General features: G+C 44.7%; 2 protein-coding genes across 2 annotated transcripts in view; one reads left to right on the top strand and one right to left on the bottom strand.

The window, feature by feature from the left end:
• The first annotated feature begins 7,507 nt into the window (after positions 1 to 7,507).
• Positions 7,508 to 9,819, top strand: ARL6IP5 (ADP ribosylation factor like GTPase 6 interacting protein 5). Its single transcript, XM_005420178.2, has 2 exons — positions 7,508 to 7,744; positions 8,064 to 9,819. The coding sequence occupies exons 1-2, from the start codon at positions 7,546 to 7,548 to the stop codon at positions 8,234 to 8,236; spliced, it is 372 nt and encodes a 123-aa protein (XP_005420235.1). The 5' UTR covers positions 7,508 to 7,545; the 3' UTR covers positions 8,237 to 9,819.
• Positions 9,820 to 11,654: 1,835 nt separating this feature from the next.
• LMOD3 (leiomodin 3) overlaps positions 11,655 to 14,795 on the bottom strand; it is a 6,447-nt gene continuing 3,306 nt past the window's right edge. Inside the window, exons 3-4 of the mRNA XM_014306730.2 lie at positions 14,329 to 14,795; positions 11,655 to 12,185 (exon numbers count right to left, since the gene is read on the bottom strand). The exon at positions 14,329 to 14,795 is cut by the window's right edge and continues 4 nt beyond it. Coding sequence (XP_014162205.1) covers positions 12,159 to 12,185; positions 14,329 to 14,795 — 494 coding nt within the window. The 3' untranslated portion in view covers positions 11,655 to 12,158. The remainder of the gene's footprint in view (positions 12,186 to 14,328) is intronic.

The raw sequence follows: 14,795 nt of genomic DNA, 5'->3' as shown, positions 1-14,795 counted from the left end.
GGGCTCTGCGACCCGGCCCGGTGCCACGGGAAAGGGCCCGGGCGGGATGTGAGAGTACAGGGGAGCTGGAGCTGCCTTTTCCTTTCCTCCTTTCTCCTTTTCCCCTTACCTTCTTCCACTCCCCTTTCCCCTTCCCGCCCCTCCTTAAACCCCTGTGTCGTTTAAAAATGCAGAGGCCTGGTTTACAGCCTCCCTCGGCACTCGGTGGCAGTGGGGTTTGTGGTGTGTTGGTGGGGTGTGCCCGGCCTGCGGGCTCCGTGTGTGTTGTTATCTCCCTTTCCCACGGGCAGCTCCTCCAGCCGGTGCCCGAGGCGGGGGCTGCGGGCACCGCGCCCGGCGGAAGGCAGCGATTCTCGGGGGGCGGGATGTCGCTGCTCGCCGAGCCGCATCCTGCGCAGCGAGCTGTGCTTCCTCCTGAACCTGCCCACCGGGGCTGCTCAGGCTGACACACGCTCAGATTTGAATTCAAAAAAATGCATCGATAAATTCTGCTCTCTGTTGCTGTTCTAAAGTAATGTTCAGGGCAAGCCATTCTTATTTCTGAACTAACTCATTCCCAAAAACTTCGCTATAAAATAAACAAGGTACCCCTTCATTTCGTTCTGGTGGGCAGGATTCAGACCTTGGAGGTAGGACCATCTGCTGTTGTGTCACACCCAGCATTCCTAAAGGGAATAAGGAAATAACCTTATAATCACCTTCTGAATCAAAGGCTATATGACTCTATTTCAGGTACTGCTCTAGGATCTTTGGTCAGAAAGCTCTTAAGCAAGACATGCAGCAGAAATGATGATTAAGCTTTTAATATGGAAACTGAAATACTCCACTCTTCTCAACAAGCAACGCACAAATGCTTAAGTTGGAGAACTGCCCAGCCACCAGGCCAGAGTGGCTTTGGCTGAAGTACATCTTATCTCTTATGTTGCAGAGGCTTAAAGTGATTCCTCTAAATCAATTTTTTTTTTTTTTTTTGGGGGGGGGGGGTGTAAGCATTCTGCATCCTGTCAGGGCTTCTGAAGCTGTTGACCCAGCATCTAAATTGATAAAGATTCTCTGGCTCACAGGGGACTTTGACCTGTGCTCTGTGGAAGGATAGGCTCAGAAGCCTGCATTTTCTTCTTGATGCATATGATGGTTTTAGGTTCAGTATAGTGGCATAGGCCTTGTTCTTCTCTATTTTGAAATGTCACAGTGATCTTACAGACTACTAGGCTGGCAAAATGAGACTTCCATGGTCTTGCTGTTCTTCTAACACTTCATTCTAGACTTGTGTGTTCATTACCCTCATTAGCAGCATGATGCTGTAGCCAGCTCTCAATGAACAGAGAAATCACAGAGTCCCTGGAAAGCAGGGGGACAGCTCTTCTGCCCAAGAAGAGGGAAAATACTGTAAATGATTTTGGTATCTCCAAACAGGGTATCGCCCTGTAAAACAGGGATGGCAGCAGCTTTTATTCACCCTCCTAAATTCCTACTTTTGAACTCTGATTGCGTTTCTTCAGATCAAGGGAGATTTGTCTCCCAGTCATTTCCTACTGATGTGCTGAGGTGGGAGGTGGAGGAGGAAGAGAGCCACAGAAGATGAAAACTAATATCAGAACTGCAATTATAATATCTTAATATTAAATTATAATCCTCTGCGTTGAAAACTTATGGGTGAACAAGACCTGAAGCGGGATCTTTATCTCACATATTTTTTTTATTGCATGTCTTAAGAGTCTTTGGTATATGATGAACTTGATTCTTCTAACATAGAAGTCAAATTAGATGGGAGAATAATTCTAAAGGAAATGGGATAACACCTCAATAGAGAAAAAGTATCCATTTCTTTTAATAAAAATACTTTTCAATTAGCCAGACTGTGGCTTTGGAAGAAAAGTAAAGAAAGTTCTCCTGATAAATTTAAATTGATGACTAAGTTGTCTTTCACTTCATTCTGTAATGGGCAGGAACCCCTGATAAATGATGAATCATGGCTTTTTAGGAACTCCAGGGCTGTGTCCAGGCCTAAGGGCAGGATTATTGGAACCACCAATGAAGTGGTCTTCCTGTGATCAAAACTAAACTTAACCTATGACCAACTCTACCTGCTCATAAACCATCTAATTATATAGACAGACTTGAAATGCAAAGATGATATTTTCAGCTGTTGCAGTACTGTGGTTGTGCTGGGCTAACACAAAAATTGTCGCCCAGAGCTTTCTTGATACTGGAAATACTTTGTGCCACAGCTTTAGTTTACTGCCCTTCCTACAACAAAGCTGACCTCTCCAGCCTTTTACCTTCTCTCCACAAGGTGTGGAATAACCTTACCATGAGCACAGTGGAATTGTAATGATCTTTTCTGCATCATGTCCCTGCCTTTCTCCCTCCATTTGCCTTCTCCTGCAGCTACTGTTACTTGTAAATTAGGTTGTGCTTTGCAGTAATGCAGATTTTACTTGCAGCCTACAGGAGTGGGTAGAAAATAATAAACCAGTGAACAAGAAACTAAACGTTGTGAATTAGTGCCACTCCACAAATACAGGCTGGTGGTAGCAGCCACACTCCCTCCCTGCAAATTCCTTTAAGAAGGACTCTGGACTTGTCTGCTTTTTTCTATTTTTTCCCCTACAACTCTGTTGCAGTAGACTGCTGATAAAAAACAAGCTTTTGACAAAATTCTGCCCTTTCTCCTAGTTATAGAAGAACTGGACTCCCTGTTCTTACCCTGAGCTAGGGCCCTGTCATTGTGAGTCCTGTATGAATTTTTATTAAAATCAGGGCCTTCAATGCCTCCCACATCTTGCAACTTCCCTCAAACAGTGAATTTAGTTAATAAGTGAAATTTGTCTGTTCTTCCACCTACTCCAACAAGGCCTCTCTTATCATGTAGTTCAAACTTAACTACTTTAAATTCATGTAATTTCATCTCGGCTTTTGTTGCCATGTACTTGCTAAAAATTAGCTTCAAAATCTGACAGTTTTTAAAAAGCGTGCTGAATTTTGGAATGCTGCATCAGAGTGCTCATTCTGTCTTGGAATAATATTCTCCCTGCAGCCTGAGGTTTGATGTTTCTTTCCTTTGCCACTTCTTCAAAACATCTCCTGCCCATCTGTACAACCCCAGCAGTCAACAACTGTGTCATATTTTTTTTTCCATGTTTCTTCCCCAGATCACTCCCTTAGCTGATGTAATTTTTTTTTTCCCATGTTTCTTCCCCAGATTACTCCCTTAGCTGATGTGCTTGTAGGGATTCCCTTTTCTGGAACAAAGACTCTGGGGCAGCAAAATGTTTTGTTTCTCTCATGCTTGATGAAAGACTGACTGAGCAAAACACATAATTTTACATCATGTTGCATAATAATATTGGTGCATAACTTCATAAAGGTCTGGCAGTTCTGCAGGCAGGAATCTGTCTCCTGTTCTCAAAGCCATGCGAGTGAGCAACAGTAGGTGCAGAAGCATTGCTAAATCCATGGATGCTGAGGACTATCCCTCGAGACAATGTGCTATTTATAGTTGTGTGTGCTACCTGTAGTTACAGCTGTATAACCTCAGTGAAGCTCACAGTATGGGGAGAGAGGAGGCAGAACCTCATCTTTCAAGTTATTTAAATTAACATCTTTCAGTTATTTTAGTTAAAGTGAGCACATTTTAATACTCTGACCTGCTCACTGCTTGGGCCATGGTGGAGCAAAAAGCCTTCCAAGAAGGAATTTTCATGCTTATTTCAGCCTAACTGAGCTGCTCTAAATTAAAAAATGTTCTCAATGACTGCCAGTCTCCTACTCAGCGCCTTTGTTCAGACTTGCCTGGTCACATGTGAAAGAAACAGATGTGACAGCAACTGCTGAATAATCACCCCAAGACAGTCATCTAAAATGGAGATGATATGAGGATGGAGCTATCTTGCTTTTGCTTTTTATGTGGCCTATCCTATTTCTGGGCTTGTGCTGCTGGAGGCTACTTGCCTTACACAAAGAATGTGCCTTGCCAAGCTGTTTTTTCCCTGTGCTACAGCTGTATGTCCTCCCCCTCTCCTGCTGTAAGCTGTGCACAAGTGTGCAGGTATGAAACAACCTGACAAGAAGAGGGGATGTGATAACTCACTGAAAGCAGAGCTTTTTGTGGTTTCCTGGTCCTGTGTGAGCATTCTGACCTGTTTTGTGATACATGTAGGGCAGTGCCTAGAGATATGAATCTAGTTCAAAAAAAAGAAAATATTTCATCTTCATCTGTTTCTGCTGGCCAGGGGTAGCTGCCAGTACTTCTTCCCACACAAGTGCACCCCCAGCATCCCTGCTCTCCTGAGGCTGCTTCTACCAGTACAAAGCGTTCTGTGGTCCTACTGAACACAGGACAATGCCCCTGTCCCTGCAGCCATCCAGGATGTTTCTTTTCATGTGTTTGTTTTCCCTGTCTCTACTTTGTATCTAGGTGGATGCTGAAGGAAGCCTGGTATGTGCAGGGCAGCAGGAAACTGAATCTGGGTGATGGCTTTTCCTTGTCACCTTGTCCCAGCTGTACTGGAGGTCACAGGGTTGTACCTTGTCACCACAGAAGACAAAGGAAATGGTCCAGCTGGGGTGCTCTGGGCTGTTGGCACCCCCAAATGCTGTTAGTTCTGCCACACACTCTGCTTTCAGAGTCAGAGAAGTTAGTGGGTTTTATGTCCAGCCTAAAAGAGTTTTTCTTCCCCTAAGTCCTCTGAGCAGTATAAACTCAAGTCACCTTACCCTTGCCATGCTGGTAGTTCTGTGCATTACATTTTTAGGTATTTGAGGTCTCATAAATCCCTGCTAAAGGGAATTATATTTAGAAAGTATCTTGTAACATACTTAATGGCTGGTCACTTACCTTTCCTCTGCATCTCTGAAAGACTTCTAGCCTCCTTGCCTGGGCACAAATTTGTCCTCTTGTGTTCTGACCGCTGTATAAGTAAGGCCAGTATCAGTGTTGGTGGTTCAACAGTAAGGTGACTTCTAGAGCTATTACACAGCTCTCTTTTTCCCCAGTCTCTGTTGTTCTAAACTTACATATCCCTGTTTTTTCCTTTTTAGTTTTTAGCTATTGTGCTATTGAGAACAGCGTGCCAACACATCTGAGTGAAACTGGACAATGGAGTTCTGCCTTCCTTAATACTGCCATTGTTGTAGAAGAATTTTCTATATATGAATTTCTAGGATAATCTTAGTGCTGTAAATTATGCTGTGGGTGAGTCAAGCAGTAAAGGGTGGCTTTGGCATATGACACCCTATCCAGCAGTGTAATCAGCAGTAGTGAAGTCTATGGACACATGGCTGATAATGTGAATGCTGGTTTTCAGTGGCAACTGTGATCCCCATCTGTGTTCATGTGGCTCTGAATGCCTTCACTTGATACTTCTGTTCACTGTTCCCTTGTACATGTTGGAATGCAGCCCACTTCAGAAAACATGTGATTCAAATCACTCTCCTCAGAAAAGAGGGATCTTCTGAACGCAGTCTCCCCTCACCCCTCTTCATATCCCTTACAGCCAGGCAGTTACACAGAACCTGTGTAATACCAGAAAGAAATGTAGAGCAGAGAAGTCTTTGTCTCTTCCTCATAAATATGGACGAATGGTTCTTCACCACAAGTTTCTGAAGTTGTAATAAGAGTAACAGGAACTGTAGAGGTGATAAGGCCTTGAGAGTATTTTCCAAGCACATGGAAAGTGTAGAGTGGAGCTCTACCTAGATCTTTGTTGCTTCCAGGATTATCGTGTCCATGGATTTTTAGCAACAACAAAAAAAAAAAAGATCGCTGTTAGTTGTGTAAGTTTGGCCATTTCTGCTCCAAGACAGCTGAGGTGTGGAGGTGAATCCTGCTTTAAGAATCTCACATGTCCAGTGGTACATATATAACCCAGGCACCAGTGTGGTCCAGTCATGAGTCACCCTCCTCCTGCTGCAAAGGAGCACAGATGAAACTGATTTCTTTCCAGAGCAATGCTGTTCACTTTTTCCAGCCTGGAAACTTTAGATTGACAATTCAGAGCTAAATATAATCTGGCTGGCTACAGGGAGTGACTCAAATGCAACAAGCAAGTCTGGCCTCTCACCGCTTCCAAAAAGCCCGATTGGCTTTACAGCATGAGTAGCAGAAGCAGGTGGGGAACTACTCTGAATTTTAATCTTTTTCTGTCCAGCTGTCCCATCCCCTGTTGGCACAACTGACTTGAAGAATCAAGAGCCATTCCTTGCCGTGAAATAATTCTTGGGGGTTCTTCCTGCTCCAGGAAAATGCTCCCTAGCACTGCAGGTAGAGTGTTGGCAGTACCAGCAGCAGATTTATTCTGCCTGGGCCAGATGTGAAGTACAGACCACAAACCATAACATCCTCCTTGGCAGTGGGGAGGAGTGGTGAGTCACTGGGCACAGTAGCTTCAGAGCAGCAGGATGAGCTGCAAAGTCTGCAAGAGTAAACCTTGGGCATGTCTTGCTTTATTGGGCGCTGTCATGCTGCTGCCATAGCTGCTACAGCCCGGAGGCCTCAGCTGCTGTGTAATCAGATCGGTGCACGTCAAAGCCAGAAAATCAGAATGCACACGAATTCACATAACTTAATACTACTTAACTGAAATACCTGAGCCTGGACTCTGGGTGAGTACAGAAACAAGCTCAGCAAAGTCATTGCCGAACACTTGATTCTGAACAAGCTCTAAATACCTGGGGAAGTGGTTTGAGCAGGTGACGTTTCTGCCTTCATCCAAAAAGGGACTTGCTGTTTATAGTCCAGAGCTGATCCACTCCATGGCTTGGTTTGCTTGGAAACTCTGATAACAATAACAGAACACAAACCTCAGCAGTGACTGTCTTGCCAGGCCTGGCTCTTCTTCCTGTAAGACCTTTATCACATACTCCAGTTCCTTCTGACTCTCAGGCATGCTTGCTTGGGACTGGGCTTCCATCTGTTGTGCTAACTGTGGCGAGCTACTTTTACAGGTTCATACAATTCTTTTGTTTGAATGTAAACCAATGAGAAGGTTTATTCAGAAATGAGAAGTAGTGAAGTAACTTCCCTTACTCAGTGTTCTACCTTTCCCATTTTGCAAACCTAGACAAGATATAATGAAGAGCTAGTTCATCTGAAGGCCTAACCTTGGTTTTGGTCATGTGAAGGGAGAAGATCAGTCAGTGTTGTCTCCATCTGCTGTCTGGATATGCTGACTCTGGGTGTGATATCAAATGAGTTGATTGCAGAGGTAGGAGGGGTCCTGGTGGGCAGTGCTTCTATGATGATGTGCTGCAGAAACTCATCATCCTGAGCTAAGCTCAGGAAGAGAACATAAAGACAAAGATTATCCAAATTCAGCTCTAAGGGTTTCTTCTTCAGTTGTACTTTTTGCTTTATTTAGCTCCTGCTAAAGACCTTGGTGAAGATCTTCACAACAGCAACTTCCTTTTCAATGCCTTACCTCCCAGTGGTAACATTGCCACTGAGCAGGCTGATCCTCTATGGACACACAAGTCATGAAGGTTCTGAAACTGAACTCTTTGGTTGTTGTTCCTCTTCTCTCCAGGTTTCTGAGTCCCCTGAACATGCTTATTGGTGGCACTGTGGTGGTGCTGGTTTTCCTGGGCTTTGTGTGGATGTCACACAACAAGGATGTCCTCCGCAAGCTGAAGAAGCAGTACCCAACCACGTTTGTCCTGGCCATCATGCTGTCTAGCTACTTCCTGATCTCCTACCTGGGAGATGTCATGGTGTTCATGTTTGGGATCACGCTTCCTCTCCTCTGTAAGTATTTGTTCACTTCTCTGGGGGGGCTGGAGGTGTGTGACCTGAGCTTTCTCAAACAAGTCTGCAGAGTCTAAGTCAGCTGTTAACTTTGCTATCTGTGTTTAAGTGGTCCCAAAGCAGAACTGGGGGAGGGGATACAAAGCAGCACAAGCCATCTTTAATGTTATTATTAAATGGATACCTGTGGTTACTTCAGCAGTCATTGATACATCATCGTCTTCCAGTGATGTCACGGTTCTGGGATGTGTCTTAAGTGCTGCAAGAACTATGCATTCCTTGGGCATTAGCAATTAATGAGAGTGTTTTTGTCATGCAGTGATGTTTGTCCATGCTTCCCTGAGGCTCAGGAACATACAGAACAAGCTGCAGAACAAGATGGAGGGGATAGGCTTGAAGAAGACCCCGATGGGCTTCATTCTGGATGCTCTAGAACAGCAAGAGGATAGTATCAACAAACTGGCTGACTACATATCTAAAGTGAAGGAGTAAGCAGCTGCAACGTGGCATTTCTGCCTGTTGCAGGAGTGTAGTTGCTATTTACTATTGTTCAAGCTTGCTTTCAGTTTATGTACAAAACAGGAAATGCATGTGGTACAGGTTAATAGTTGCAGGATACAGGTATTCCAAGGTCTTCAGGGCTCCTCTAAGAACATACAAACAGCAACTTTTTTTCTATTGTATAGCAAAATGTTCTGGTGTTTACACAAATACATACTAACTTAACCATGTTTGCTTGTCTCTTCTTCTGGGGGTAGAGGAGGAAGAGGTAGAAACCTAGGGAATACAGTCTCTCAAACTGTCTTGTAGCAAATTGGTCTATTAAAGCAAGATCCCTTTCATGTCAGTTCTAAAATATTGCAGTTTATAAAATATATGCAGGTCATGCTGGGTAGCACCTTTGAGGCTGGTGATGCTCAGATGAGCTGGAATGTATCACAAGCATCCTCCAATGTATCTCTTGCATCCTCCAAATCCCTCCCTTGAGTGCTCTGTATTACAGAGACCACATTACCAGCTTAACTGGCACATGGTAAAACTCTGCAGTGCTTGTACCCAGTCTGGGTTCCTGTCCTCACCTCACAGCCCTCCTTTAGCAGCCCTGAAAAAGTCTAAATAGCTGTAAGCATGAATACATGGCACTGCTTGCCAGTCCCAGTAACATTTACCTTCAGGCTCTCCAAAATCCTCATCCATAGAGCTGCTCCCTCTGTAGGAGAGCCAAACTTCCCTGTGTACCAGCTAAACCCTGGCCAAGCATGGGAAAAAAAGAGATAGGTTGGATGAGCTGAGTTTCTACCCCATGGATGTTTTTAAATACTGCTACTTTAGGACTTACCTGCTTTAGTCTGCACAAGCTGTTTGTAGATGGAGGTGTATGTGCGTTCTTGAGCGTGGGTCATCTTTTTCTTTCTTCTCACCCAGAATGCAAAGATACAGGTCAAACATGCATCTGTTGACTCTGTACTTCCAACACTCCTCAAAAGAATAAACTGGATTTCAGGTTTACAAGTAAAAGCAATAAATGTCAAGATAAAATTTTTGAAAACCCATTCAAATTCATGAAGATATTTGCCTGTTAAAACTCCTGATGTTGAAAGCGGTGTGGGGGATTCTTTTATATATACACACAATTTAACTGCCAGCTCTGATGGAATCATCTTGATAACAGGAGCTTACCAACAACAGGGGGGGGAAGTTGTCCAGGTGAGACTCCATTTCAAATATTCTTGCATTTCTCTTTTCTAACCAAGTAATTAATTTAACAAAAAAGCAAGGATCCTTGAAGTTGAAGCTTTTATGTAACTTGCCATGCTGTTTTCATAGTGAACTGTGTAGAACTCTGAACATGTCATTCCATTTAAGTGTTAAGGTGATCAGTATTTATCAAAAATGTCTGTATATTCCAGCTGAAGAGTCAATGGCCTGTTCCTCACTTGTAGCGCATGGTCTTTGTTTTCAAAAACTGTTTCCACACCTAAAGAACATAGTAGCCTATGACTTCATCATTACAGTAGCATTTTAAAAACTGCACAGTTATGAAGAAAAATAAATTCTAATGGTTGGAAACTCGACCTTGTGCCTGTGTCTGTGGTTGGGGTGGTGGGAGATCTGCTGTCACCCTGTGGCTTGTGCCACAAGCCCATGCTGGGGATTAAGCTGCTGGCTCTGACTGCTCTGTGTCAGCTTTGTCAAGGCCCAAGGGACCTCTGAGCTGAAATGTTCCAGCCTTGCTCTTGCATCCTTAAAACAGCTGCTCTACAGAGGTGGAATACTTACTGTATTTCTTCCTGCAGCTTTGGTCTCTTACATAACTCAACTCTACTTAACTGGGATTCCAATTCCTGTTAATTACCTGAGAGGGATTTTTGCCTCTAGGATTACTGAGAGCTGTGCCTTGAGCAGTACTAGCGCCAGCTCTGCTGCAGTCAAGCTAATGGTGTGATGTCTGTGTGTGCCTCCCTCCTCCTGTGATCACTGAGAGCCTACTCAGTGGGAGAACGTGGATCAGAGCAGAGTTTCACAGGTCATGCTCTATTCACCCTGGAAATTCTTTTTTGGCAGCTTCTGGGTGTAGCAGTAATTGGTGCCTGGCAGCTTCAGTTGGAGATTGTAAAGCACTGTATTATATATTCCTTTGTGCTTCCCTGTCCCAACTGCTGCAGTCTGAGCTGCACCAGCCTGGCCTTGAAGCCACTCTGGAGAGCAGTGTGCTCCAGCAGCTTTCCTGGGCAGTTACTTGGTGCATTTGTCACCTGCTGCTGTGCTCTGGTTGGAAGTACCAAGGGCTTGGTTGGAAGTACCAAGCTTCTTCCTTTCCTGCTCTTCTCCTTTACAAAAAGAGAGGGCTGCAATGAAAATTGCTTTCCTTTTTCATGTCACTTCCCTGTTATGTGATGCTTTAAAGCTACTTGCTCTCTCTCAGGCAATACAGAAACCAGCCTTCCCAAGTTTGGGCCATTACATTTTTACATTTGCAAACAGAAGCAGAGCTGAGAAGGAGCTTTACAAGTTTGAAAGGTGGAGATTGGAAAGAGATCAGGTGATAGGTACCAAAAGGACAAGAACAAGTGAAAATTTGAACAAGTGACAGTAGAGACTACCTTGGATTCAAGAGGTCTTGGACATTGCTGATACTACAGGACTAATAAAATAAATGTGGGAAGGGGGAGCAGGGAGGGACTGGGATTTAGCTGCCAGGGGAAGATTGCTAAGAGTTACCACTCAGAGATGAACTCACCTGAAAGAAATCCTGCCAGGAGCTACAAAGCTGTGCCTTTGGACCAAGCAGCCACAGGAAGGTGCATTTTAGCACAGGGAAAGCCTTTGTTCTTTCCCTGTGCCTTTTACCTTTAAAAAACAAAATAGTCCCTAAAACAATTGGTCTCCCATGGGTGTATTTCACAAGAGTGTGACTTACCTGTAGCTGCTGTACAAGAAAGGTAGCAGAAGAACTTAATGTGATCATAAAGAGGAAGGAGAAAAAAAAATCACAAAAACATTAGGGGAAAACTGAGTTGTGTATATACAGGTTTTACCCCTTCAAATCCAGCCCTGCCAGGATGTGACATGCTATTCATACATCATACTAGGAGGAATTAGGAGTTTCTTAAACCCCTGGAATAGTGGTGAGGCTCATCCTCCTGCCACAAAAACAGCGTGGAGAGAGACCTAAAATGGCATTTCAGTGCTCTCCAAGGTGGCTGCAATTAAGGATTGCAGTAAGAGTAGTGAATCACAGGGAATGAACATCACAGTTCTCAAAGCAGAGCATGGCATCATCTTTTAAATGCTGATCAGGTAAATACCCACTAGACATTGTTCTGAAATAGAGGGAGCTTGGAAGGTGTTTGTTGTACCAGAGCAGTCATTCTGTGAGTGCTTTGTTAGCAATGGAAGTGCTGCACACTTCTTACAGAGAGAGCTTTATTTCATTTCTGTTTCCTTAGCCTAAAAAATGAAGCTGTATACATAGAAACCAAATACATTTCTCATGGACGAGAGAGTAATAAAGTAGCAAGTGTGTGAAAAGAAAGATAAGATAAAGCACAGCGTGTTCCTGCAGAATCTGGCAGCAGAAGGACAACGTGGAAGCAAAATAGTTTGCTGACAAACTAGAAAGACAAGGTTATTGATGCCTCTGAGAAAATACTCCCACAACAATCTGAAGCCTCAAATCCACTTGGCAGACCGATGGCAGCGGGATTGTTTGATACCTGATGGAAACACTTAGCACTGACTTTTCCCATGCCAGCCGTTTTCAGCACACTTACACAAGTGTGTATCACAAGCTTTGTTCCCAAAGAGTTGAATACACCACCTGGGTTCTGCAGAAAACATCTGCTGAAACAGTTGTAAGCAAAACTTGAGTAGTCCCTATTCCAAGTTGTTTTCTTCAGGTCAGTCTGGTCTCTCACTCCAGCTGCTTTGGCAACGGCACCTGGACAAGGACGTGAAGTATTAGGAGGAGGAAATTTCTCAGCCTTATTTACCAGGCCAGTTTAGTCTAATACAAACCCCCAGAAACTAAAATATAACAGCTGGGAACTCCAAGGAGCTCTGGTTGGGAGCTCTCTTTTGTTTGGAATGCCCCACTGGATGTTTGCAATGCTTAAGGTCCAGGAAATCAATTTGAAGGCCTTGAGTCTCACCACAGGGAGAACAAAAACGTGGCTCAGCTCAAGCAGCAAAACTCCATTTCAGAAACGAAGCTGAGGGAATTGAGGCAAAAAGGAGTTACCAAGATCGTGGAGGATGGGCAGAATAACACCCTATGCCCCAAATCCAAGCCAAGTAGTCTGATGACAGAGGCCAAAAAAAAGCCAACCCAAAAAATCCCCAAACACTCCACCAGAAGAAACCACCCCAAGCTCCCAGAATGTGTCCATTGTTTCATCTTTCCATGGGCTGAGATTGCAATTGTTATCTGGCATATTTAGGATGCACCATGAATTGATCTCTCTAACCCCACAGCTCTGATGGATAAAATCCTCCTGATCATTTTGGGGGAATGGCTGGGGTTCAGTATCACCCCTGGCACATGGCAGCACCCAGGTTTCTCAACCATTGCTGTATAAAACAAGGGCTGTGCCTGGCAGAGAATGAGCTCCATTGTCCTCCAGCCTCCTGAGAGCTGGGCAGGCAGCAGCTCCCACAGCCCTGAAGGACCAGCCTTGTCACCAGCACAATCTGTGAGCTGTCCACAAGCAGGTCCTGTTGTCTGGGATGTGGAACCAAGATGCAAACCCTAGACTGGCCTAGAAAGGCCAGAAATGCTCTGGGGAGAGACCTTGGCTGCAACCAAGTTGGACTTGCCAGCAGAAACTCAGAACCCCAAACCTTGCCTATGGGACAGAGTGTTCAGGGTAATCCCAGACCAGAATCTGAGGTCACTGCAGAACCTGCACCTGCCAACATATCAGGACAAACTACTCTGTCTGGAATTACTGAGAAAATTATTATTTCTTTGTAGGTATAAATGAATGAAAAATTAGGCCCACTATATTAAAATGTCAATATTGAAAGAAATTATAATTACAAAATACTACTTGACTATTTTTAACTACAAGGGATTTTCTGTCCTCTTCCTTGAGCCTTGGCAACACAAACAGGCATCAAGCTACAAATGCATCAGTCAGCTTTTAGGAATTCTTGAATCAATGCAAGGGAATATAACAAGTCAGGAGAGCAAGAGGTTAAATCTGGTGGCCAGCATTTTGAGAAGACCATGAATTTGGTACCCAAGTAGGACCATCCCCAAGAGGCAGTTTTCAGTTTTGGACTGGCATTCTAAGGTCAGAATGATCTTGAGCTCACTTGAGTTGACCACTGAGCCAATTTTCAGTGGCAAAGTTTTACTTGAAAACAAATATAAAAAACCCCCTACAGTACCACTACTTTCTTCCCACAACCTTGTTCCACCTTCACTGCTGGTGGATCTAATTTCTTTTTTTCCTGTTAGCGCTGTAATTTTGCAATTGATCTTCATAAGGACAAACAGAAGAATGAGCAGCAAAGGACCACTAAAATAATACACTCCTTGGTACTGGGTGAGGCAGGCAGGAGCAGGGCTGCAGAGTGTGAGTCCAGGCTGGATTTCAGTGTGTGCCAAGTGACAGTGCTCTCTTGTGTAAAGTGAGAGCTAAGGAAAAACACCGCTATTGAGGAGAGAAACCTGGGGTTTGTGGGGGACTGATGTGAAAAATAATACCTGTTGCACTCCTGAAACAACAGTCTTATAATAGTACAGGCCTGTCATAACTAATACACTGTTAAGAGTATAGTAAGGTTGAGTTTCTGTGGGTTTGTTCACCTCCTGGGTGAATTTCCTTTCTTTTACCCTGTGGATGCAGCCAGGGATGCACAAGGCTGCAGCCTTGGTGTGAGTTCCCTGAGCAAGCCATACCTCTGTGCTGCTGGAAAACAACCCCCCATACCAGGAGTGGCAGCCTGACACAAAAGGGTGACAATGCCATGTGCAGGTGCATTTGTCAGCCCTGCCAAAGCCCAGCATTTCCAGCCAGGGCTCAGAGCACAGCGGGTGAGTGCCTTTTCCCCCCTCAGAGGCACCACTCTGCACTTACGGGCCTGAGGTAGGCGACGTTGCTCTGGCGGATGTCGTTGAGGAGCTGATCTCTCGGGGTTATTTCCACCAGGGGAGGGGGTCTTCTCCTGGGAACTGGTTTGAGTGTTTTGATGACATCTTTGAGGTTGGTTTTCTCAGCAGGCTCCACATACTCTGGCACGGGGGGTTTGCGCTGAGTCTTCTTCAGCTTGACCACTTTGAAGCTGATGGGCTTCTCCCTGCACGGCTGCTCGGGTGCCGGTGGCCTCATGTTCTCCTGCCTTTTGTTCAGTGACACAGCTGCAGGGACAGGGGGTTTGGGGGCTTGTGGGGGCTCCTGCATCCTCAGCTGGGACAGCGGTACCCCCAGCATTTCCCACATCCCAGGAGGCAACCCAAGTCCATTCTCCAGCATTGCTATCAATTCCTTCTGCTCCTTCATCTGCTGCTGCCTTTGCCCCTCTTGCCTCTTTTGCCTCTGCTTGT

The sequence above is a fragment of the Geospiza fortis genome, unplaced genomic scaffold (assembly GCF_000277835.1).
Source record: "Geospiza fortis unplaced genomic scaffold, GeoFor_1.0 scaffold70, whole genome shotgun sequence".
NCBI lineage: Eukaryota > Metazoa > Chordata > Aves > Passeriformes > Thraupidae > Geospiza > Geospiza fortis.
Note: the sequence above shows the minus strand (reverse complement) of the source record. Positions and strands in the feature narration are given on the sequence as shown.

Excerpts from the sequence above, each read along its gene's own strand:
- ARL6IP5 (XM_005420178.2), top strand. The coding sequence starts at position 7,546 with ATGCTTATTGGTGGCACTGTGGTGGTGCTGGTTTTCCTGGGCTTTGTG. Across the intron at positions 7,745-8,063 it reads GATCACGCTTCCTCTCCTCT|TGATGTTTGTCCATGCTTCC; the intron begins GTAAGTATTTGT and ends TTTGTCATGCAG.